The following is a 23,764-nucleotide window of genomic DNA, read 5'->3' on the forward strand; positions in this document are numbered from 1 at the left end:
TTATGATAATTGTTATGATGAGTGGATTTGGGCTTTCTGTGATAGATGTTGGATTTTGAGTTATGATATTCTTGAATAAATTGGAAAAACTATGATGAAGGATAATTGATATGATAGATGTTGGATTTTGAGTTATGATATTCTTGAATAAATTGGAAAAACTATGATGAAGGATAATTGATATGATAGATGTTGGAAAATTATGATGATGTATAATTGATATGATTTGGACCTTAATTTTTTTATAGATGTTGGAAGATTATAAATATTTGAAAAATTATGATGCTCTTGAGCAACAATGATAATACTTAAAGAATAAATGTTCCAAATATGGTAATCGAGACAAGATTGAATTTTCCTGATTGTGTGTGATTGTAATAAATTAATGGTGGGAGGATAGCTTTGGGATGGTACATCCTAAAGTGATGAACATAACTTTGGGCTTTATGCCTCCGTTATATTTATACAATGTGAGCAGATATTATCCATTCTTCCCAAAGTGGTGTCTGGTAGGGTTTCTCGGGATACTAGTAGCAACTTTGGAAATAGGTGTGCACACTAGGAAGAAATGTTTTGATTATGGCCAATTTGATTATTTGTGTCTGATAGGGTTTTCCGGGTCACAGGGTAGACTGACAGGGTTTCTCGGGTCTATCATGGTTCTCTTCCCACTAAATGAATTTAATAAAGATAATAAAATATAATTATATATATGATGAATATTGAAATTGATATTCGACTCAATTGTTATGTGATTACAATTTTTATTTGATTATTATATTTGAGTTATATAATTGTGTTTTGATTACGATTACCAGCTTTACTGACTTTTGTGTTTGTTTGATTACAATGATCCTTCGCGGGGGGGGGGGGGCAGATTTTCAGCATAACAACTCAGATATTTCTAGTTAGTCATAAATATTATGTATCAAAATGTAGTCTTTGATTTTATTTGAACGTAATAGAGTTAGCCTTGCACTTGTCCCTGTACAGGTGCGACGGTAACATTTCCCCAAATTAGTTTTAAATTAGATTCCGCAATATTTATATTATCATAATTATATAAAATTTGAATTTTGACAATTTATTTATTATAAGAATGTTTTATAAATTGTTAGAAATTTTAGGGTGTTACAAACTGTTACAAACACTGATTCCTTAGGGTATCATACCCTAATTGGGGCTTCCCTACGAATCAGGACTGGTTTCTGGTCTTTCTGACAGGGGGTAATCGATTACCATGCATAGGGTAACCGATTACTCCACACGGTAATTGATTACCCTGTACAAGGTAATCGATTACTACACATGGTAATCGATTACCATGCAGAGGGTAATCGATTACCACACGGACAGAACACGAAAATTACAGATTTTTCTGCATAATTCGTGAGTTCCATGGCTTCCAAGGGTCCAAGGTCCAATTTTTCATCAAATAGAAGTTCAAACCACATGATTAAAAAACATAGATATACCATATATTACATGAATCATTAAGGTTTTCCCTTTTCACTTCACAAAATAAGCCATTTTCAAGAAAATACAAGGGGAATGGTTTATAGTTACCTATGGAACTTTGAAAATAGAAAAAATGGGGAAGCTTTGAGGACTTTGAAGATGCTCCAAGCTACTGACTTGGTGGTGCATGAAAATCACACTAAAAGGTAGGTCCTTTCTTCACAAAGTTTGATTCTTGAAGCTCCCTAGAGTGTAATAATGGTTCACACACTCAAAACTCAAGTGGACAACCATCCTCTAATGCAAACAAAAGCTCACACTCTCAAGACATAGTTTTTCTCCCACCAAACTCAAGCTTTACAAGGAATGATGATGGTTCAATGGCATAGGAATAGAGAAATATGGAGAAAGATAGCTTCTTGGCTAGGTTTAGTGCAAAATGCTCAAGTCTTCATGAAGAATGGGAGGTGGCAGCCATGAGGATCAGCCTTGGGGTCTGAAAACTGACCTAGGGCTTTGTGTCATTAGGTATATATAGGTGCACTCACTTAAACTAGCAGTATTAGTTTAATTAGTTCTGCTCATTGTTTAACTCTAAAATTTTATATTCTTAACCTAGACATTTTTCTAAGAATTATCATATTTTTACTTTAATTTTTCGAGATACTTCACCGATACACGTTTTATACATACCCGGTATTAGTTCTGACATCACTGCTTATTATTTTTACCCCAAAATTGGTATTCTTAACCTAGATATTTTTCTAAGAATATTTATATTTTTATTATAATTTTTCGAGATACTCCTCTGGTACGCATTTATATCGCAAAGCATAATCGGTATCTGCACTTTTCATCAAAAAAATAACTTAAGTATTATTCGACCTTCTAGATAATTATTCTAATCTATCTATATTTATCCAAAGTCAATTATGGAGCTATTTCCTAAACTCATAATTAAATTATTTAAATTCATAATTTAGCGATGCGAGTTTAAATGCTGAAAACGACAGTCCTCTTGACAAGCTTCTTCTTGTCCCCTAGGATGAGACTAGTGGTGGACCTATTTTGTTTTCTACGTGTGCAAGTGCACACATAAATTTGGTCATACATTTTTTTTTAGTAAAGAAGAGATATATTTTTAATTAATTATGAGTGCCATTTAACGAGCAATTTTAGTGGCTGTATTACCAGGAATAAAGAACAGATATTAAGAAAGAAACACATCTTATTTAATGCTTATGTTTTATGGTTTTATATCATTAAGTTGATTACTATTTTTTTATGTTCAGTTAAAGTTTTTTTTTTTTTTTTTTTGAGGATTATTGATACAAACCCATGATCCCATGAACATGTAACTGCATCTCCATATTTTCTGTATTGTTTAGTTGGTTAGTTATACTCCATATTGTTTAGTTGGGTAGTTACTTTCCATTATGTTTAGTTGGGTAGTTACCTTCCATTATGTTTTTAGTGTTTATGCTTCAATCGTAATATTTATTTAAAGACCCATTATGAATGAAAAGATATCAGAAAAATTTATTTTTCTCTTTTCCTTAAGCTTACCCTTTTTGCTAAAAAGGAACCTATCATTTGGTGCTTTCATTGAGATCACTCTCCTCATCCATGGCTGAAGGAACACGCTTCAGAAAACTTGAAGAAACCCAAGAAATCCATTCCACACAAATTAACAAACTTTTTGAAAACTCTACCCAAGCTCTTTCCCAAATCAACCAACTTCGTGAAACATCCACCAAAACTTCCACACAAATTTCCGACCTTACTAAACAATCCAATCAGACCGTTCACCGCCTTAATGAGGTTCAAACTACCCTTACCACTTTAATAGGCCGTATTGATCAACTCATGCATATCACCCCAACCACCAATAAACCAACTCCACCTCCACCTCCGCCGCCACCACCACCACCTCCACATTTCCCACCTGTCCTTCAACCTAGACCCTTCAAACTTGACTTCCCATGCTTTGATGGAATAAATCCTTCTGGCTGGCTGTTCAAAGCTACACAGTTCATCGACTTTCACCATACTCCACATCAACAAAAACTCCAGATTGCCTCGTTTCACATGGACGGACTAGCCCTTGCTTGGTTTCAGTGGATGCACTCCAACCACCCCTTCCATGACTGGCACGGCTTCATTATGGCACTTGAAGCCCGTTTTGGTGATTCTCCCTACGCTGATCACATGGGATCACTTGCAAAACTCCAACAGACGACTATTGTTCAAGCCTACATCACTGCATATGAGTCCTTAGCAAATCGCATTTCCAACCTCCCATCAGAGTTCCTACTTCATAACTTTATCTTTGGTCTTAAACCAACAATCCGAAAAGAGGTACAAGCTCTCCAACTAGCAACCATCTTTCAAGCCCAGGGTCTCGCCAAACTCCAAGAAGATAAACTCTCTGACCTCTCATTTGTGTCCACCTCACCATCAAATCCCCCACCAGGTGTTCGACGATTAACCGCAGAAGAAATGAAAGTCAGACGAGAACAAGGTCTCTGTTTTAATTGCGATGAACACTTCTCCCATGGCCATAAGTGAAAAAATTCTTCCACTCTTTTACTCCTCGATGATAATCAACCTGACCCAACATCAAATGACCTTCTCCAATCTTGGTCACATCAAGAACCTTGGGGACAAGGTTCATCTTGATGGAGAGGGGAATGATACAAACCCATGGTCCCATGTTTTCTGTATTGTTTAGTTGGTTAGTTATACTCCATATTGTTTAGTTGGGTAGTTACTTTCCGTTATGTTTAGTTGGGTAGTTACCTTCCATTATGTTTTTAGTGTTTATGCTTCAGTTGTAATATTTATTTAAAGACCCATTATGAATGAAAAGATATCAGAAAAATTGCATCATTTAATTTATTTTTCTCTTTTCCTTAAGCTTATCCTTTTTTGCTAAAAAGGAACCTTTCAATTATATCCCTCATATTATATGAATGAAATTATTTATCAAGTTATATAATATTAAAGAAAGTGAAATGATACATTATTCAATGAATTGGTCTTGTCTTTTTCTTAACATGACAAAAAATTTGGTTCATGTAACATAAGGGATATAAATTTTATTTTATATTCTTTTATTTTTTAATGCATTTAAAACTTTGTTTAATTTTTTTTTTTCCGGAAGCACTGCCCCCAAATCCCCTGCATTAAATATTCAGACTAAATATGCACACATAAATAAAATTTTCTGGGTCCGCTACTAGGTGAGACAACGGGATATAACTAGGAATAGGGGATTGTGAACCTCTTTTGAGATTCCTCTGGCGTTGCCCATTCTCCAGTCCTTGTGTTTCTTCCGAATGATGCCTCTTTCTTCTCCCTTCATTATGGTGTCCATTCCTTATATCTTATGCTAGCTGAATTAGTGCGTGTCCAATTGTGTTTAAAGAATGGCTCCTCGCATTGGATTGGAAATTTTTTTCTTCTTCCTCTCCAACGAGAGGACCATTTTTTATTCTACGTTCCTCACGGTTGTTACTAGCCATTAACAAGGTGGGAATAATTTTACAGTCCCCACATACAACGCCAAATGTTTTATATGAACATTAAAGGGTTAATAATTTCTATGAATACTGTGTGTCCTTCATTAACCTACTTATGATATTTATATATGGTATGGTTAACGATTATAATTATTATGGATAGTTAACAAGGGTATGGTTATTAAGATCGTGGTATGACCCATGTATAGTAGTAAAACATGGATTAGGGCCCATATTTCAGACTCCTATCATGGGTTCTGTGTATACAGGTTAAAAACAAGCCGGTTCATCTTATCCGGATATGGGCTTCATTTATGCTTAATGAAGCCCACGATACAAACCCAAAACAAATATCTTATATCCAGTGACCCTATTATTATTATTATATACCAAAAACGACTATACAATGAAGAACTAGAAAAAAACGTTATAGTCCCTATCTGAATCTCCGTTGGCTACACAATAATCTCCTGAAAGATTCTTTTATGCAAAAGTTAATTACATTAAATGCACAAGTAAAATTGAATTAATTTCATTCACACATTAAAAAATACAACTCATGTGGCCAAGCGTTTCAATTCAAAGCATCACTTAATTTAAAAAAATATTTAATTTATTTAAAAAAACTCATAAATGTATGTACTAAAATGACATAAGTAGCACTGAACAAAATAATCATAATAAAGTTCACCAAAAAAATAATAATCATAACAATAATCATTATAATAAAAATAATAAAAATTTCAACCTCTCCCCTCTCTCCACGGAACCTGATTAGATTAGGACTCACTCTTTTCCTTGGTTTGTTTTTTTAACCATTTTTCACTCACGCTGTGACATGACATTACATATAATTATAATTATATATGCTATTTTTATTTATTTATTTTGCATGAACTAAAAAACGCACACAAATCCCAATACCCATGTTTTCCCTGTTATATTCGATTATTCACTTTCTGTCCTTGCTAACACAGCACGGAATAGAGTGAGTTAAATAGAGAGAAAACAGTGTCGTTTTTTCAGTGGTTTAGTGCGTTTTCTTGAGCGATTAGATTAGTGGTTGCCCCTTAATTGATTGTGTTGTCAAGAAAAGAAAAGAAAAGAAGAATGAGGTGGGAAAAGGTAGAGTCTGTAAACCCCACAAGAGAGGGACCGGGGAAGAGGTGGGGTCACACGTGCAACGCCGTTAAAGGTGGCAAACTTCTTTATCTCTTCGGCGGTTACGGCCAATATAACTGTCAGACCAACCAAATTCACGTCTTTGACACTGGTCTGTCTCTCTCTCCTCTCTCCCTCTTCTTTCTTTCACAATCTTTTTGTTTTCTTGCTTGCGTCCCTGTGATGTTGTTGTTTTTATTTATTTATTTATTTTTACACTCCCCAATTTATTTATTTTATTTGCAAAAAGACCGTTTTTGTAATTTGCAAGGGTAAGGCTTTAATTGGTATTTTAATATATATTTCCCATCTTTTCGTTAGTCGCATTTAATTGGTATTTTAATATATATTTTTTTTATTGGCGGTTCTCATAGGAAATTTGAATTTTGTTTCATTAAAATTGTTTGCATTGTTATTTGCGTTTTTTCCTTTTCATTATTTTCTCTTCCTTTCAGTGTTTGTCTAGTCAGTCTCGCTTTTTGAATGTTTGGTTAATTTTTTATTTTTTTTGGGTATTTGTTATTTGGTCCCAATGCTTATTGATTTTGACATGATAAGTTTTTACTGATGGGAAATCTGTTATCTTTTGGGACTAAGATTTTTATTATTTTTTATTTTTTGTTGAGGATGTGGAAGTGAGAATTTTATGTTTGGCAGACAATAATATAAATTATTAAAAATACCTTCATCCAACACCTTAAAGTTTTAGAGTTGAATTGAATTAGTTCTTTTTATACGGTATCGAGCAGCTTCAATGACCTTATCCTTCAATGACCATAAGGTCATGAGGTAGTGTTTGGTTGAAGGTTTATTTTGGGATTGATGGGAAAGTGTACGTAGATATTGGAAAATACCACGTTTGGTTCAGGTTTTTTTAAAAAATACTAGGCAAATAGGATAGATGGGAAAATGACTTTTGTGTTGATTTTTGGATGAAATTCACTGTTACAGAATACCACTTGAGATGTGGTATTTTGAGACAACTGGGGAAGTGAAAAAACAGGTGCAAAGTTTCTCCCGAACATAGATTTTGCATATTTAAATAAATTTCCCTGGTAATATTTCGGTCAACCAAACAACTTTTTTAACATTTTCCTACCAAACTCACTTTCCAACCATTTCCCTATCAATTACATTTCCCTAGTAAAAAAAAATTTCTCCCGAACCAAACACTACCTGAGTTCAATCCTTGACGTCGCTCACTTTGTATTGGAATTAAAAATATAAATCAAAAAATTGGGTCTGTTCACGAGGGGGTGTGTTAAAAGAATAATATAAACTAGTAAAAAGTCTTTTACACAACACCTTAAGGTTTTTGTTTGAATTGGTTCTTTATATATTGACGATGTTGAATAGTGTGTTAATTTATTATTCTATACTTTGTGGTCTTTAATTTTTTTTTTATGCATTTATTTTTTGGTGATTTGCAGTGAAGCAGAGTTGGAGCCAACCTGTGATAAAAGGGTTACCACCCACTCCTAGGGACAGCCATAGCTGCACTCTTGTTGGTGAAAATCTATTTGTGTTTGGGGGTACTGATGGGACGAAAGTGCTGAATGATTTGCATGTGCTAGATACTTGTAAGTCATCATTCTAATTGTGATATCTATACTATAGGATGGGACATTGTTGCTGGCCTAATTTTTATACACATCAAATCTTCAGAAACCTGAAATATTAAATATATGAGTTTCGGCTGAAGTTGAATGATCTCCTATGTGTACAATGTACATTTTTGGTTTTGATTTTGAGTTGTTTTCTTGGATGATGATGATGATGCTGAAATTTATTGCTTAAATTAAAAGCTGAGAATGTTATTCTACTTATGCCTAATTGCATGCACGTGCAACCGTATGACTTTACTAATTGTTTCACTGCATTGTACTCACTGATGTTAATTTATACATAGCTTCACATACATGGATTTCTCCAACCGTAAGAGGAGAAGAACCAGAGCCACGTGAGGGTCATAGTGCAGCACTTGTTGGCAAACGGCTATTTGTATTTGGTGGTTGTGGAAAATCTGCTGATAATATTCATGAGGTCTACTACAATGATCTTTACATATTGAATACAGGTGACTTTCCTTTATCATGCTGCCAGTTATTCATCGAGCTAGTTCACTTCACAATTTGTATCCTTCACATCTATGTGAGACCTCACTTAGGTTGATTGATAACAAGTATTATGAGATTGTCCAAGACTTTCTTATCTTAATGATTATTTTCTAAAACATATGTTAGAACTTGGAATGCTCACACTACCTGGCATGATTGTAGAGGCTCATTATAATTTCAGTTGTAAAGAAACAACTGACATCTTGATCTCCATACTCTGTTAGAAATAGGAGTGTTCGGTTCAGAGTGCTAAAAGGCTGAGCTATTTAGTTGGTTTTTTATTTTCCTCTTTCTATATTTATATTTGCATTAGAACTTTGTCTGTAGCTTTTGATTAATGGATCAGATGAGAAAGATACTCATAATTTCTTTTCACTTGTAGAGACGTTTGTTTGGAAGTGTGCTACAACATCAGGCACTGCACCATCTCCTCGTGATAGCCATACTTGCTCATCTTGGAAAAACAAAATTATTGTGATAGGCGGTGAAGATGAACGTGATTATTATTTGTCTGATGTCCATATCCTTGATACGGGTATTAATCTATGGTATCTGAGGTATAATTATTAATGCACAATAAAGGGACATTTATCAGAATGTAACATTTGCTTTGAAACTTCTGTAAATGTAGATACTCTAATTTGGAGGGATCTGTGTATGTCAGGCCAATTGTTGACACCTCGTGCTGGTCATTCTACAGTGTCTTTTGGCAAGAACTTGTTTGTTTTCGGCGGGTTTACTCACGCCCAAAGTCTATACAATGACATGTATATGCTTGATGTTGGTATGTTTAATATAGATTCCAACATGTTAGTGTATAAGTTCCTGTTATATTATATTTTGGTTTAGATAAACACAAGCATAAACAGCAGCTCCAACTTTTTCATTGTATTTGTTTGTAATAAATCATTTATTGTTTGTTTGTTCTTCAAGTAGTTGCATGATATATTTATTAATAATCATTTTGTGTCCTTCATATCATCTTTCCTTTCTGACTGAGAGCAGATACTGGTATGTGCACGAAGGTGACAACCACACCTAATGGTCCTTCTCCCAGATTTTCTGTAGCTGGTGACTGTTTAGACCCATTTAAGGGTGGTGTTCTTGTATTCATTGGTGGTTGTAATAAAAATCTTGAGGCCCTGGATGATATGTACTACCTATACACAGGTTCAGCAAAGAGTCTTGTTTTTCCTATTATTACATTTACTGAGTAATTTTTTCATTCTAGTCTTCTCTAGATTATGTAGTATGTAACAGAATCATGTTTTTATTAATAATATATTTCTTACTGTCAGGGATTGCTCGGGAAAATGAACTGAGGCCAGAGAAGTTATCTTTAAGGAAGCAATTGAAGCTGAAATGCCAAGAACAAAATCTCAATCTTGTCGAAAACCAAGTTCTGGTTAGATATGGAATGGGTGCTGATAGTAGCCAGCCCATGACAGGATTCAATTATGGCCAACCAAGTAAGAACTTGCCTATATATGAAATTTCTGATTCAGGAATATAATAATAAAATCTTAAGTTTTTCCTTAAAGTGATATGGTTTTGGCCTGTCATTCTTGTTATATTGGATTTAGGAAGTTCCTCGAATGTATATTACTGCTTACACTTACATTTTCTCTTGTAGAAATGCATTTTCTTTGTTGTCTACAGATTTGGGCCATTTGAGTAGTTAATTTAAGGCAGTGAGAGTTAGTGTTCTTAGTTGTGCTGAAGTTAGTGTTAGAGTAGAATTTGTTCTTCCAAACGGTATGTGTTAATTCTGAGATATGTACTGTAGTTATGGCAAGTTGGTCTTGACTAAAATTGTTATATCCCCTCTAAAACTGTAGACTGTTTATGAGCCAGGAGGATCAAAAGAATGGAAAATGATGTTAGAATATTTACATTAAAAGTATCACTGGAGGAATCTAAATATCCATTATCATGACCACAGGTAGACTAAACATCCCAGTAAATCAATCTCTGCCTCCTTCTGGAAAGGAAATGTTTCAAGCCAGTCTTACTCAAAACATCTCGGGAGGATATACTATTGAAACTGTTATTGATGGAAAGCTTCTTCGTGGAATTCTGTTTTCAAACAAGCCAAACACCCTGAACCCAGCTACTCTTTTCAGTAGGTATGTCGTCTTCCCATCCCTGCCCGCCCCACCCTCTCCCCAGTTTCATTCTTTCTCTGTACAATTTATTACTACTATTAAGCTCCTTTTTTACTTTTGGGTAAAATTTGGTTTTAATTTATGCTTCATTCTCAAAACAGGAAAAGAACTTCTGGTGAAACTGTAAATGTTGTCTCAAATGGTGTACATCCAAAGAATATAAAGACATCTAAAGTGTTTAGGCATGATGGAATGGATGATATTTCTGAAGTACAGGGAGGCGGTTCAGAATCTCATGAACACCACATGGAAGCTGTTGCTGCTATTATATCAAGTAACCCAACATCTACTGGTCCTTCTGAGACTATTAAGGTCACTTTTTTTTTCTTTTCTTTTTTTTCATTTTACTTCTGTTGAATAGAGTTTGTGGCATGCCTCATTAGTGGTTTAGAGATTAATGAGAAGAAATAATTTTAGAGTAAAAAAATTGATTAACAGAAGGATTCAGTTGAGCTTATGCTATTGAAAGAAAGTTGGTTTTATTTGAGATTGTGTTTTATTTAACATTGCTGGAAGTTTGTGAGATTATTGAATTGCTGAAAAAGATTTCGTGGGTACTGCACATGGTTTGCCTATATGCACTGTGCCCGTGCAAGGAATGCTCTTAATTGCCACTGAGTTTTAATTTTTAGATGATATACTGTATATTTGCTCCTTGCAAATGAATGGATGATGCTCTGTTTTCTTTAAAATTACATGAGACCTACACATGCTTGTGAATGGTGTCCCTATACGCACTCTGCGCGGACAAGAAAAGCTCTGAAATGCCACTAAGTCTGTGCTCCTAGAGCAAAGTGATGTTTTATTTCTTAATTTTCTTCCCAATACAACATTACTTGTACTATGATATATAGTTTATCTTGATCTACTTCATGTAATACTTTTTGGGATATCTGTACCAACAAGGTTTTGCCTTTCTTTCCTTTGTTTAAATTATGTCCAATTCCTAGAGTTTTCAAATAAGGGATTACTCACTTGGCCCTAGTTGTGTATGTGGTTGAAAGATCACCTTCCTGGGTGTGATGTGCATGAATCTCATGCCAAGTATGAATTACTGTGTCCTAATTGGTTTTTGATGTTCCAAAATATAATGGATTGCAAGCTAGGAAAGCGTATCCTTGGAATGTTTGGGTTGCTCTTGTTAGAATATGTAGAAGATATCATATAATATTAAGTTTATATCTTAAGATAGTTTAGAGTATACTAGAGGACTCTTAGAATTGATTTCCGTATTTTCTTAGATTTCATGATTTGTTTATTTAATTTAGGATTCTACTAGTAGTATAAATAGGGATTAGGCTATGTCTTTTGTATCACACGTTCAATATCAAATCAATCGGACTTTGTTCTCTCTTTTCTTCCTTCCATATCTGAACCCTATAATTTCAATAGCTCTTTTGTGAGGTTTCTTTTTTATATATCCATCACCATCCTGCAGGTTTCTCTCAACTGGGATCCAGAAACTGTTTCTTTAAATCAAAGTGATGATGAAAAAAATGGTACACCAAAATCCTTAGGTGAAAACTTGAAAAATGATAGAGCAAATGATGTGATTCGTTCTGAAGGTGAAGTTCAAACTGATGATAATACAAATGCACCAACTTCCAACGATGAAGTTCCAAGACTGCCAAGACATGATCAGAAGAGTGATGCACCAAACTGCAACACTGATGTTACTTAATGAATGATTTGGCACTGTCTTGTTTATTTAAGTGTTTTGCTTATAGTGGACCACATTTGTCATAATATAAGATTTGTTATACAAAGAGAGGAATTGAAATCCAAGGAATTGATTTAAACATTTTGAGTTTTTGAGCCTATTTCTTGTGATATATAAAAAGGACCATTGGCCCCCCGAGATAATATTAATTTTCCCCTGAATACAGGTGTAACGAGGGATTGCACAACTCCAAGGACAGAAGGACACAATGAACCTGCAAAATTTATTTGAATTTAGGAGATAATGTTTGATGATAAAGAAGACCTTGTCTACTTGGCGTTTGTACATTCCTCTTCTGAAGGTGACAATAGATGCACATAACAGTTGATATACACAAACATCGTGCTAACTGGTGGGATATACTGATACAGTGATACCTATTCACTGACAGGCCTTGATCTGAAATTTACTGAGCAAAACCATTGTTACCTTGGGTATAGGTACTAGGCAGTAGTAGAACTAGTTCTTGTTTGAAACTAGTGAGTTATCCATTTAATTTTATTCCTGCCTTCATTCCATTGCAAGGAAAAAAAAAAGAGTTTGTTAAGAGGTTGACTACTGAGGCCATCTCATTTTTTCCCCCTTCTTTTGTGAGTATCATTATTTTTGCAAAACTGTAGCCCGGCAGGTATGAATATGGGAGTATTGTTTTCTTATATCGTTCTTGTCTAGAATAGTATTGAGGCGCTCTATTTTGTGTGTGTGTGTGTGTGTGTCCATTTGGTTTGATAACGGCTTCAATTTGTTGTGTTGCAAATCTTCAATTTCGCTCTACTGTGTCTCATGTTAGTAGCATTCTTTTTTCTTTTTCGGAAAACATTAGTAGCATTCTTTGTTCTGACTTCTGAGTTGTCTTTCAACAATTCCCGTGCTGAAGAAATTCTAATATGAACTCAGTTCGTTAAGGTGTTTTATTATTGCGATATCTCACGCAATAGGAGGTAGTAATCTTCTACTATACACACAACTTTAATGCGTCCCAAACTTAAAAAAGGAAAAAAGAAAAGAAAAGAAAATGAAGGCTAAAATTTCTATGGATATGTGGCACGAGGAATCTTTTCTCGTGCAACATGAGAAAAATATTGTCTTTTATTATTTATTTATTTTTATGTAATCAACATATGCTTTATTAGTTTTATGTTACATAAATAATATCTTTCTCCTATTGACTTAAAATAATAGTGAACTCCATTTTATTTTCTTTTTCTTTTTTAATTGGATCCGCTACATGTTTATCTCTATGTTGGGAGACATCTTCTCTCCTATGACATAAAACTCATAAATCTCAATCAACATTATGCACACAAAATTTGTCTACCCCTTTTTTTCTTTTGGAACAGGAAAAATTGGTCTCGGTTAATAAATTATTAGAATTATTTTTTAAATTAATTATTTTTATGAATAAAAAATTTGATTTAAAAAAGTATTGTTTCATCACCAAACGGATGTGTTATTTTATCCTAAAATGAGTGTCATTTAAATCGTGACGTTGTGTCTTTTTACAAATAAACAGGGAATCAAAATTTTTAGTTTACAAGTTTTTCCCCTTTACATTTTTAGTTTACAAGTTTTTTCCCTTTACTCTAAAGTGATTGATTATACGTAGGTTGAGTTCGATGAGGTTACTCTATGTGGAATTGTCGTAACAAAAATAGAGATAATATGTTCTATCCGGAGAGACAACTGTCTACGAATTTTGGGTACTATAAAAAGGACAATATTGTTTCAAGGATATAGTGTCTAACATTAAACTCATAATTTTCAATTTTGCTATCATATATTTTCGTGTAGTATACTTTAACTTCGTATTATTTCATTTTTGGTTTCTTGGGTGCAATGTATAAAACTTTGTGTTATTTAATCTTTTTCTTGAACACATATTATCCTAATTTTAATGTCACTTTCCTAACATAAACTTCCCAATTTCATATTTGTGTACTTTCTCCATTCATAACCATTAAACGTTTAATGGGATTACTTCTATCTTAGGGTGTAAATGGGCGAGGCCGGCCTACAATGACCTACGGCCTAGCCTATATTAGACCAGACTTGACTTATTATAAATAGTAAAATAGAATAGGCCTAGGCTTTTAAAAAAACCTATGTAGAAAATAGGCCATAGGTTTTTTTTGTATTTGTCAGTCCTATAAGCCTACATGCCGACCTATATCATATTATTTATTTTAAATAAAATAAATAAAATTATTATTTTAATAATTTTGAATAATAAAGTAATATTATTTTACTTTTCTTTTAATTGTTGAATATTTAATAGGCTTAAACAGGCTAACAGGCTTAGGCCAAGACTTTTATTTTTTAAACATAGGTCTGGGCCAAATTTGTAATTTGGGGCCTACTAGGATAGACCAAATGTTTTTTTTTTTTTTTTTTACACAGGCCCGACCTATTTAAGTCAAAGCCTAGCCTAGCCTATTTACACCCGTACTTCTATCAGTAACTAGTGTATTACTCGAGCGTTGCACGGAGAAAAAAAAATCGATTTGTTTGTCTCGTAAAAATTAACGCAACACATAAAAGTATATTGCTGCATTTTACCTTGTCATGTGGTCTTTCAAAAATTACAAAGTTTGACTCAGCTTCTTTCAGTATTTTCCAGAGATGAACTTTCATTTAGAAAGATCAAATTTACAAAATAATAATACATACATATTTTTTTGCAAAGATTTGTGTCGTTAGTGTTTGGAAATTTTCAAATTCGTATTTACAAAAATTAAAATCAGAATTAGGAATTTAATTATAAAAGAAGAAGGGCGAAAATTTACTTTAATTATAAAAAAAATGTTGGCGGGCTAGTCCTCCGGACCGAATCCGGTTTGCAACCTCTAATTGTCAGCATTATATACCAGCATGTTATACGTTTTTATATTTATCCACATAAAAAAAATTCTTATAGTTGCATCTAAGTGTTTAAATTTTATCTCAGAGATGGACATTCATTTATTACAATCAGATTTATAAAATAATAATAAATAATTATTTTTTTGCAAGGATTTGTGTCCTTAGTATTTTGAATTTTACAAATTTTATTTACAAAAATTGAAATCAGATTTAGGAATTTAATTATAAAAGAAGAAGTATGAAATTTTAATTTAATTATAAAAATAAGTTGGTGAGTCGGTCTTCCGGGCCGAGCCCAGTTTGCCACCTCTAACTATCAGCTTGTAATAGGTTTTTATATTTATCTACAAAAAAATGTTCCTATAGTTGCATTTAGGTTTTTATGTTTTATCTCAAACATGGACTTTCATTTATTACAACAGATTTACAAAATAATAATAAATAATTATTTTTTGTAACGATTTGTGTCGTTAGCATTTGAAATTTTAAAAATTTGTATTTAAAAAATTAAAATCAGATTTAGGAATTTAATTTTAAAAGAAGAATGATGAAATTTTAATTTAATTATAAAAATGTGTTAGTGGGCCGGCCCTCCGGGCCGAGGCCCAGTTTGCCACATCTAACTATCAGCATGTGATAAATTTTTATGTTTATCCACAAAAAAGGTTCTTATAGTCGCATTTAGGTTTTTATATTTTATCTTAAATATGAACTTTCATTTATTACAATCACATTTAAAAAATAATAATAAATAATTATTTTTTGCAAGGATTTGTGTCGTTGGTATTTGGAATTTTACAAATTTGTATTTACAAAAATTAAAATCAGATTTATGAATTTAATTATAAAAGAAGAAGAATAAGATTTTAATTTAATTATAAAAATATGTTGGTGGGACGGCCCTCCGGGCGGAGCCCAGTTTGCCACCTCTAACTATCAGCATGTAATAGTGTGGAACCAATATAAAGATTCAAGGATTTTGATGATAACAAATCAAAGCATGGAAAGAAGGCCTCAAGGTGCAACGATCAAAAAGAAATAATCAAATAAAATTCATGAAGCCCATCAAGATTCAAGCTTCAAAAGAAGAATCCAAGTCCAAGAATTCTCAAGCAATATACTTTAGGACTTAGAATTCATCCTGAGAGTAATTGACCTCTTGCATAAGAAAGCTCAATACATTCCTGTCAAAATACATGCATCACATCACCACTTGATAGCAAAAAGTTCTCTAGCATAATACATCTGTTAAAATATGTTTTCAAAATTTAATCAAGTGCTTGAACATGTTAGAAAAGGTTTTAAAGTAAAGTAGAATGCTCTACAATGAATTTTCAGCCTTTCCAATAGGCTGGGAATCGTTTCCCTTCATATGGGAATCGATTCCCTCTCACTGGAAAAGATGGGAATCGATTCCCAAATAAAAGGAATCGATTCCTACTACACCAGAAGACAAAAATAACGGCCACAAAACGGCTAGTTTGCGAAAATGAGTGTGTCAACAGCCATGGGGGCCCTCTATAAATAGAGAATACTGTTCCCATTGATGGGAAACACTTCTTGATCATTATTACTCATTTATTATCATTCTATTTGCAATTCTTGTCTTCTTGATCATAAAATCTCTTTGAGTTTTATTCTTGTGAGAGTATCAACAACCTTTGTTCTTCAACTTGTGTTATTTGTACTTTGAGAGTACTTAGCCATTGTTAAACACCTTCCTTTGATTTCTTGAATAGTTAGGTGAGTGAACCCTATTATAACACCTCACAATTCTAAACTATATATTAAAATAATAAATGAGAATTAAAGGGAAGGATTAGTGAAAATCCTGAAAAATAGGCCAAAATACAAAGGAAGGGCAAAACGGTAATTAGCCAACACGCAACCCTAGGCTGATAAAAATTGAGTAGAAGGTCTCAGATGATAAAAATAACCCTGGAAATGGATTCAGAACAAAAAATCGAGTGGATAGACAAGTTTCAGAAAATTTGATGAACAGTGATTTTTCCGGTGTAAAATACTGTGGTATAATTGTACCGATAAGCGTAAAAATATAATCAGTATTTTTAGGAAGTAAAAATATGACGTGGACGAAAAATTACGTAGGTTATGAATTGATGATTTAAATTAGGTGATTGATTAGTTTTAAATTGCGTGAGGTGGCGGTGGGACCCACCCCACTTGAAATCACTTAAGACACATAAGCATTTCACTATTCATTGTCTTCTCTCTCCCCTTCTCCCCACAAAGAAACCGTGACAGCCCCTCCCCCTTCCATTTTCGTTTTTTTTGTTTGATTTCTTCATAACTTCATCAATTCTTAACCGAATCGGACGATTCTTGTCTTGAAATTCGATGGAAATTGTAACACCCCGTGTATACCCGGAATATTAACATTACATCGTATTAAGCGGTGCTTAATTAAAAATGCGGAATATTCTTTTTCTTTTCAATTATGACGTCATTATCAATTACCAACTTGATTACTTAATCCATTTTCATAAAATATCGCCTGAATGTAAATTGCAATAAGACATCTACTGAAATACCTCAATATATAAATCAAGTGAGTATCTAAATCACGGCATTACATCACGTAATCCGGACAATAATCCTGATACATTATTACAACTCCAAATAACTCAAACATAAACAATACTATGTGTCATGGACAATCCCCATGCTCACCAAATAAACAGCGTAACAACAAGTCTCAACATAAAACTTCATAAACATAAACTGAAGCTATAAGCATAAAAGCAGCATGCAAATTCAGCATCCAACATGTCAGCATACAATAACAGCAATTCTAACTCAGTTCCGGCCTCCTACCGCCTGAGGTCTCAACATTACCTGAACCTGAAATAAGCACCCCAAACGTGGGGTGAGATCTCTAAACAAGAAATCTCAGTAAGGCAAGGGGTCTCCAAGATCTTCCACCCCAAGCTCTCTTACATGTGCAATATAAGTTTTAAAAGCAGTTATTCAATATAAGTTCCTAAACTATGCAGTGCAACAGATATCTATGACATGTGTGTAATCACTATTCTACTGGCCAGAGAAATGTAGGAATACGTCTATACCTACATGTAGTACAAGGAACACTGCTTGCACCTCACCCACAGCCTCACCATATTGTGCAAAACAGTGACAACTTTATAATAAAACAGTGAGCAAAAGATCCTTGTACGGCAACATCTTCTCAGTCTAATTCATTTCATCGCAAAACAGTGAGCAGAACAAAAGTATACAGCAACGTTTTCAAGGGAATAAATCCTTCTAAGGCTTACTAACCTTAATTGGTGCGCTATAAGAGGGTATAAGGTGTTGTCCACAAAACTTATCTTCAAGAAACGTCAAGATACATTTAAATCACCCAAAACAATCCCACCCTTTAAGTTTTAGGGTCATTTTCAGATTTATAACTAGAGCTTTTAAGTTATGACTCAAGAGTATGACAAGGCAGAATCTAGAAGCATAAAAATTTACAAATAAAAGCTTCTTTCTAAGCATGCTTCACGGCTTTAACAAAGAATGATGGAGAGATTTTTGTGCCTACCTCTTGATGGAATGCAAGGTAAAATCGAATAGCACAAGGAGTAATGAACTCAGCTCCTCAAGTGATGGTTGTGTGCACCAAAGAAGGAAAAACCGCTTGAAATAATTCCTAGGTGCAAGAAAATGTGTTCATCGACTTAACTTGGTAGAAGAAAGCAATGGAAATAAGGACTCTTATACCTTTTAACGTGAAGAACTTGGCAGAACAAAGAGACCAAAGAAAAGTTGAAGACTAGATGGTAGGACCTTCTTAGATGTTCACGGTTTTGGGATGGAAAAGTAGAAGAAAAATGTGATGATATTCCTTGGATTGCCTCTCTATTGATGCTACGGTTTTAAGGGTGGGGGAAATAAGGAGTAGATGGTTGGTTTAGGGAAAGAAGCTACGGTTTGATGGGGAACAAATAAATGGAGATGAAGTGTGTTCCTTCTTTCTATGATGTCTTCGGCTAAGAAGTGTTTTAGCACTAGGTTCCCTTCTTATCTCATACACAGCGCTGTTAGGAAGTGAGGAAGGGGCAAAAAATCTGATTTTAAAAGAAGTGGTTCAACATTCTATCTATGTTGGTTGCACTCTTTTGGACGAACAAGTAAGACAAAGCAAGAGTGGCAATTTTGCCCAATAAGGAAACATGCAGGCTGAGGGTTTATGCCTCAATTGGCTGCATGTCTAAGCTGGTCAAAAGTGTAGATTAAAGCTGAATAAAGATGGAAGGTTCAACAGGTAATGTCAGCTCCTTTTTGATTCTCCTAAGCGCATGTGAGAGGGAGGTGGAGTGCTTGACTTAAGTCTTTAAAAAGTGAGCTGGATCAGAATTTTCTGATGCCTTTTTGTCCTATCCTAGCGCACATGGATGGAGAAATAAGGATAAAGTTTTGCCATAAATGGATATCTTCCAATCAACGGCTGATGAGATGGATTTCTAAGGAACTTGTTGAGATAAAGGTACATGGAATTGGGCTGCACCAAGGATCCTTCCCAAGGCCCTGAGGCTGCGGCCCTTTAACATTTAGAAGCTAAAAATACAGCCCACAATGACACTCAATAAGACATTAACCCAATAACATTTTCGATCCAAGTGTGTCCTTAACAGGGTGTTTGGTAAGTGGTTTGTTGTGGGATTGATGGAGAAATGAAAGGGAGTATTTAATTACACCATTTTTGGTAGAAGTTTAAAAAAAAAATTAGTGAACAGTTTTCCCCATCAATTCAGATGTGTGTGTAAAGTGATGGGTAATCACTGTTTGAAATACGAACTTTGAGGTGGTATTTCCATATCACAAGGCAAGTGAAAAAATGGGGCTGACATTTCAGATGGAAATGCCCCTTAGTTTTCTTGTATCCGTGGGAAATAGATTGTTTATACCTTGTTCCAGTTCCAGCCACTTGACCTGTTTTCGTGATATTTTGCCCACTAGCCTATTGAACCTGCTTACGGGTGGTTAAGTGATTTTTGGGAAAGGTCTCCTTTTGGTGTTTTAGTCGGTGTATCATAGGGGTGGTTAATAGATTTTTAGAGGTTCAAACCGTAAGCAGCCGCCACAAACCATGGTCAACACTTACTTGATGTATATATGGCCATAATAAGATGTAAATACTAAGAAAATTTATACGGTTATTTTTGTCATTTCAACCAATTTTCTCATCAACCAAATATAAACTTAGAAAATTTAATTCAATTTTCTTGGTAATATTTTGACCTACTAAACAATTTTTTTTTTTAATTTTCCTATCAATCTGACATTCCCAAGATTTTTTAATTCATCAGAACATCGCTACATGATTTTCTTTTAGTTTTTCTGGGATCGGGTCTTGTATTATAGATTTTATTTTTGGTTTGACGGGCAAGTGTGGGTGGGCATGGGTGTATATCACGTTTAGTACAAGCTACTGAAAAAAATACTAGGCAACTTGGAAGGATAAGAAAGGTGGTTTGTGTTGATTTTTGGCACAATAACACTGTTTCAAAATACACCCTCAGACATAGGGAAAATTTTAATATGCTCCAGGCCCACCACTTATTCAGTGGTCCATTTTCCATAAATGAAAAAATTTCTTTCATTTCTATCCCTCTCTTTTTGATTTTTCCCCCTCCATCCCTCCTTTTTTTATTTTGGGAAAGGACCACCATGGTCCAGGCCCACAAAATACCTTCTCTGAGACATGGTATTTTGGATATGGATGGGAAAGTGAAAATGGTGTAATGAAAAATGTTCTACAATAACATTGTTGCAAATATTTTCCCAGTAATATTTCGATCAACCAATCAACCAAACATTTTTTCTTAAACTTTTCTATCAAACTTACTTTCCTACCATTTTCCCATATTTCGTAAGTAAAAAAAAAAAATTCTCTGCCAAACGCTTCCTAACAAACTAACAGTAGGTGTGTAACCAAGCCGGTGCTAATAGGTAGCCGTCAAGCCTTTCATTCCCATGGTAAATATTTGTTGCACTGTTACTTGTCTTGCGCCTCAGGGCACCACATAATTGAGCTTTTCATAAAACGACAGTCGTCTACGTTCCATTAACCTTTTAGTCGTTTAGTGCACAAACAAAGATAGACCTCCAAATTAATTCCAATTTAACATACAATGTAAACATAAAACACAAGAAAACGGAAACTTGGCACATGTTTTATCAATTATCAACCAAAATTGTCTAGAAGGACTATTTCTTGTTTTATACATATTTAAATTCACTATAGAAACATTAAATCCTATAATATATGAGATGTGTTATTCTGCCTACTCTTATTTTGCATACCTTTGTCTACCTCTCTTAACACTGTTAGATTACAATCTCATCCTATGGAGGAGATTTGACGAATAAAATAAACCTTTTTTTCCTTTCTTTTTCCTTACTGCCTCCCACACTCTTTCTCTCTCCTTCCTTTTCTCTCTATCGATTTGTGTAATTTACAACCTGAATTTATATTTGAATATAAATCCATTCAATGATTAATGGCATAACAGTTATGTTGGATGAATATAATTTTCAAAATTTCTTGAATCTGATATAATTGAACAAGGCAGAAACCACAAAAATACAAAAAAATGAAAACCACGAAGAATCCCTTCCTTTGAATTAATCCACGATTACAGTAACGTTTCTATTTTGCTAATGAAATTTGAAATCGAATCAACTTATGTCTTTCTTCTTATCTTGTTTTTCATCTTGAAGTGGGGAAAGGATCTTTGTTTTCTCTATGCCCAACAACAGACATACTCGATCCCATAACATAGGGCATCTGGGTTTGTTTCTTCTTGACACCCCTTTTCAATTTTTTATGTAAATGCTCATAACAATGACTGGGTTGGATGAATTGAGAAAAAAGCTTGCATCTGTTTTTGATGCTGAAGCGCCATTGAAGAGAGAGAAAGGGGAGGAGAGAGAAAAAATGAGAGGCAGTGAGAGAGAGAAAAGAGTAAAAGAGTTTATTTTATATAATAAATCTCCACTATTGGATGAGATTGTAATCTAACGGTATTGAAAGGCGTAGACAAAGGTAGGAAAAATAAGAGTAGGCAGAATAATCTATATATATATATATATATATATATATATATATATATATATATATATATATGAGGATGGATCTTTTGACTCTAGAGTAAGACTTACAAATCTTACTCTCCATCTCAACCGTTGATTTTCGTCCATCTAACTGTTATTATTTGTTTGAAATTAGTAATTAATTCATTGGTATAGATAACCGTTAGATGGACGGAAATCAATGGTTGAGATGAGGAGTAAGACTTGTAAGTCTTACTTTAGAGTCAAAAGATCTCTCCCCTATATATATATATATACCTTCCTTTGAATTAATCCACGATTACAGTAACGTTTATATTTTGCTAATGAAATTTGAAATCGAATCAACTTATCTCTTTCTTCTTATCTTGTTTTTCATCTTGAAGTGGGGAAAGGATCTTTGTTTTCTCTATGCCTAACAACAGACCTACTTGATCCCATAACATAGGGCATCTGGGTTTGTTTCTTCTTGACACCCCTTTTCAATTTTTTATATAAATGCTCATAACAATGACTGGGTTGGATGAATTGAGAAAAAAGCTTGCATCTGTTTTTGATGCTGAAGCGCCATTGAAGAGAGAGAAAGGGGAGGAGAGAGAAAGAATGAGAGGCAGTGAGAGAGAGAAAAGAGTAAAAGAGTTTATTTTATATAATAAATTTCCACCATTGGATGAGATTGTAATCTAACGATATTGAAAGGCGTAGACAAAGGTAGGCAAAATAAGAGTAGGCAGAATATATATATATATATATATATATATATATATATATATATATATATATATGAGGATGGATCTTTTGACTCTAGAGTAAGACTTACAAATCTTATTCTCCATCTCAACCGTTAATTTCTGTCCATCTAACTGTTATTATTTATTTGAAATTAGTAATTAATTCATTGGTATAGATAACCGTTAGATGGACGGAAATCAACGATTGAGATGAGGAGTAAGACTTGTAAGTCTTACTTTAGAGTCAAAAGATCTCTCCCCTATATATATATATATATATATATATATATATATATATATATATATATATATATATATATATATTATTCTGCCTACTCTTATTTTGCCTACCTTTGTCTACGCATTTCAATACCGTTAGATTACAATCTCATCTAACGGTGGAGATTTGCATAATAAAATAAACCTTTTTCCATTTTCTTTCTCCTCCCTGCCTCCCACACTCTTTCTCTCTCCTCCCTTTCTCTCTATCGATTTGCGTAATTTACAACCTGAGTTTATATTTGAATCTAAATGCATGCAATGATTAATGACATGATAGTTCTGTTGGAGGAATATAATTTTCAAATTTTTTTGAATCTGACATAATTCAACACTGCAGAAACCACAAAATTACAACAACAAAAAAACCACAAATAACCTTTCATTTGAATTAATCCACGATTACTGTAACACTTCTATTGAAATTTGAAATGAATCAACTTATCTCCTTCTTCTTATCTTGTTTCTCACCTTGAAGTTGAAAAATGATCTCTGTTCTCTCTATGTTACGCCCAACAATAGGCCTACCTGGTTCCATAACATAGGGTATATGAGATAATTTCTTTTTGACATCCTATTTCAATTTTTTATATAAATGCTTATAACAATGGCTGGGTTGGATGAAGAAAAAAGCTTGCACCTTTTTTTGATACTGAAA

General features: G+C 33.8%; 1 protein-coding gene across 1 annotated transcript; it reads left to right on the forward strand.

Moving 5' to 3' along the window:
- Positions 1–6,003: 6,003 nt before the first annotated feature.
- On the forward strand, positions 6,004–12,103 carry LOC133296940 (uncharacterized). Its single transcript, XM_061495985.1, has 10 exons — positions 6,004–6,252; positions 7,571–7,720; positions 8,050–8,217; positions 8,640–8,792; positions 8,889–9,041; positions 9,263–9,427; positions 9,556–9,678; positions 10,200–10,383; positions 10,524–10,734; positions 11,861–12,103. Exons 1-10 carry the CDS (start codon positions 6,090–6,092, stop codon positions 12,101–12,103), a joined length of 1,713 nt encoding a protein of 570 aa, XP_061351969.1. The 5' UTR covers positions 6,004–6,089.
- Positions 12,104–23,764: the final 11,661 nt, after the last annotated feature.

This window comes from Gastrolobium bilobum, unplaced genomic scaffold (genome assembly GCF_033153095.1).
Source record: "Gastrolobium bilobum isolate Gb01-03AN ecotype WA unplaced genomic scaffold, APGP_CSIRO_Gbil_v1 utg33520, whole genome shotgun sequence".
NCBI classification, from domain to species: domain Eukaryota; kingdom Viridiplantae; phylum Streptophyta; class Magnoliopsida; order Fabales; family Fabaceae; genus Gastrolobium; species Gastrolobium bilobum.

What these genes read in the sequence shown, in the direction of transcription:
- LOC133296940 (XM_061495985.1), top strand. Translation starts at nt 6,090, where the DNA reads ATGAGGTGGGAAAAGGTAGAGTCTGTAAACCCCACAAGAGAGGGACCG. An exon ending in TTTGCATGTGCTAGATACTT is followed by an intron (nt 7,721 to 8,049) that starts GTAAGTCATCAT and finishes ATTTATACATAG; the next exon opens with CTTCACATACATGGATTTCT. An exon ending in TATGTACTACCTATACACAG is followed by an intron (nt 9,428 to 9,555) that starts GTTCAGCAAAGA and finishes TCTTACTGTCAG; the next exon opens with GGATTGCTCGGGAAAATGAA.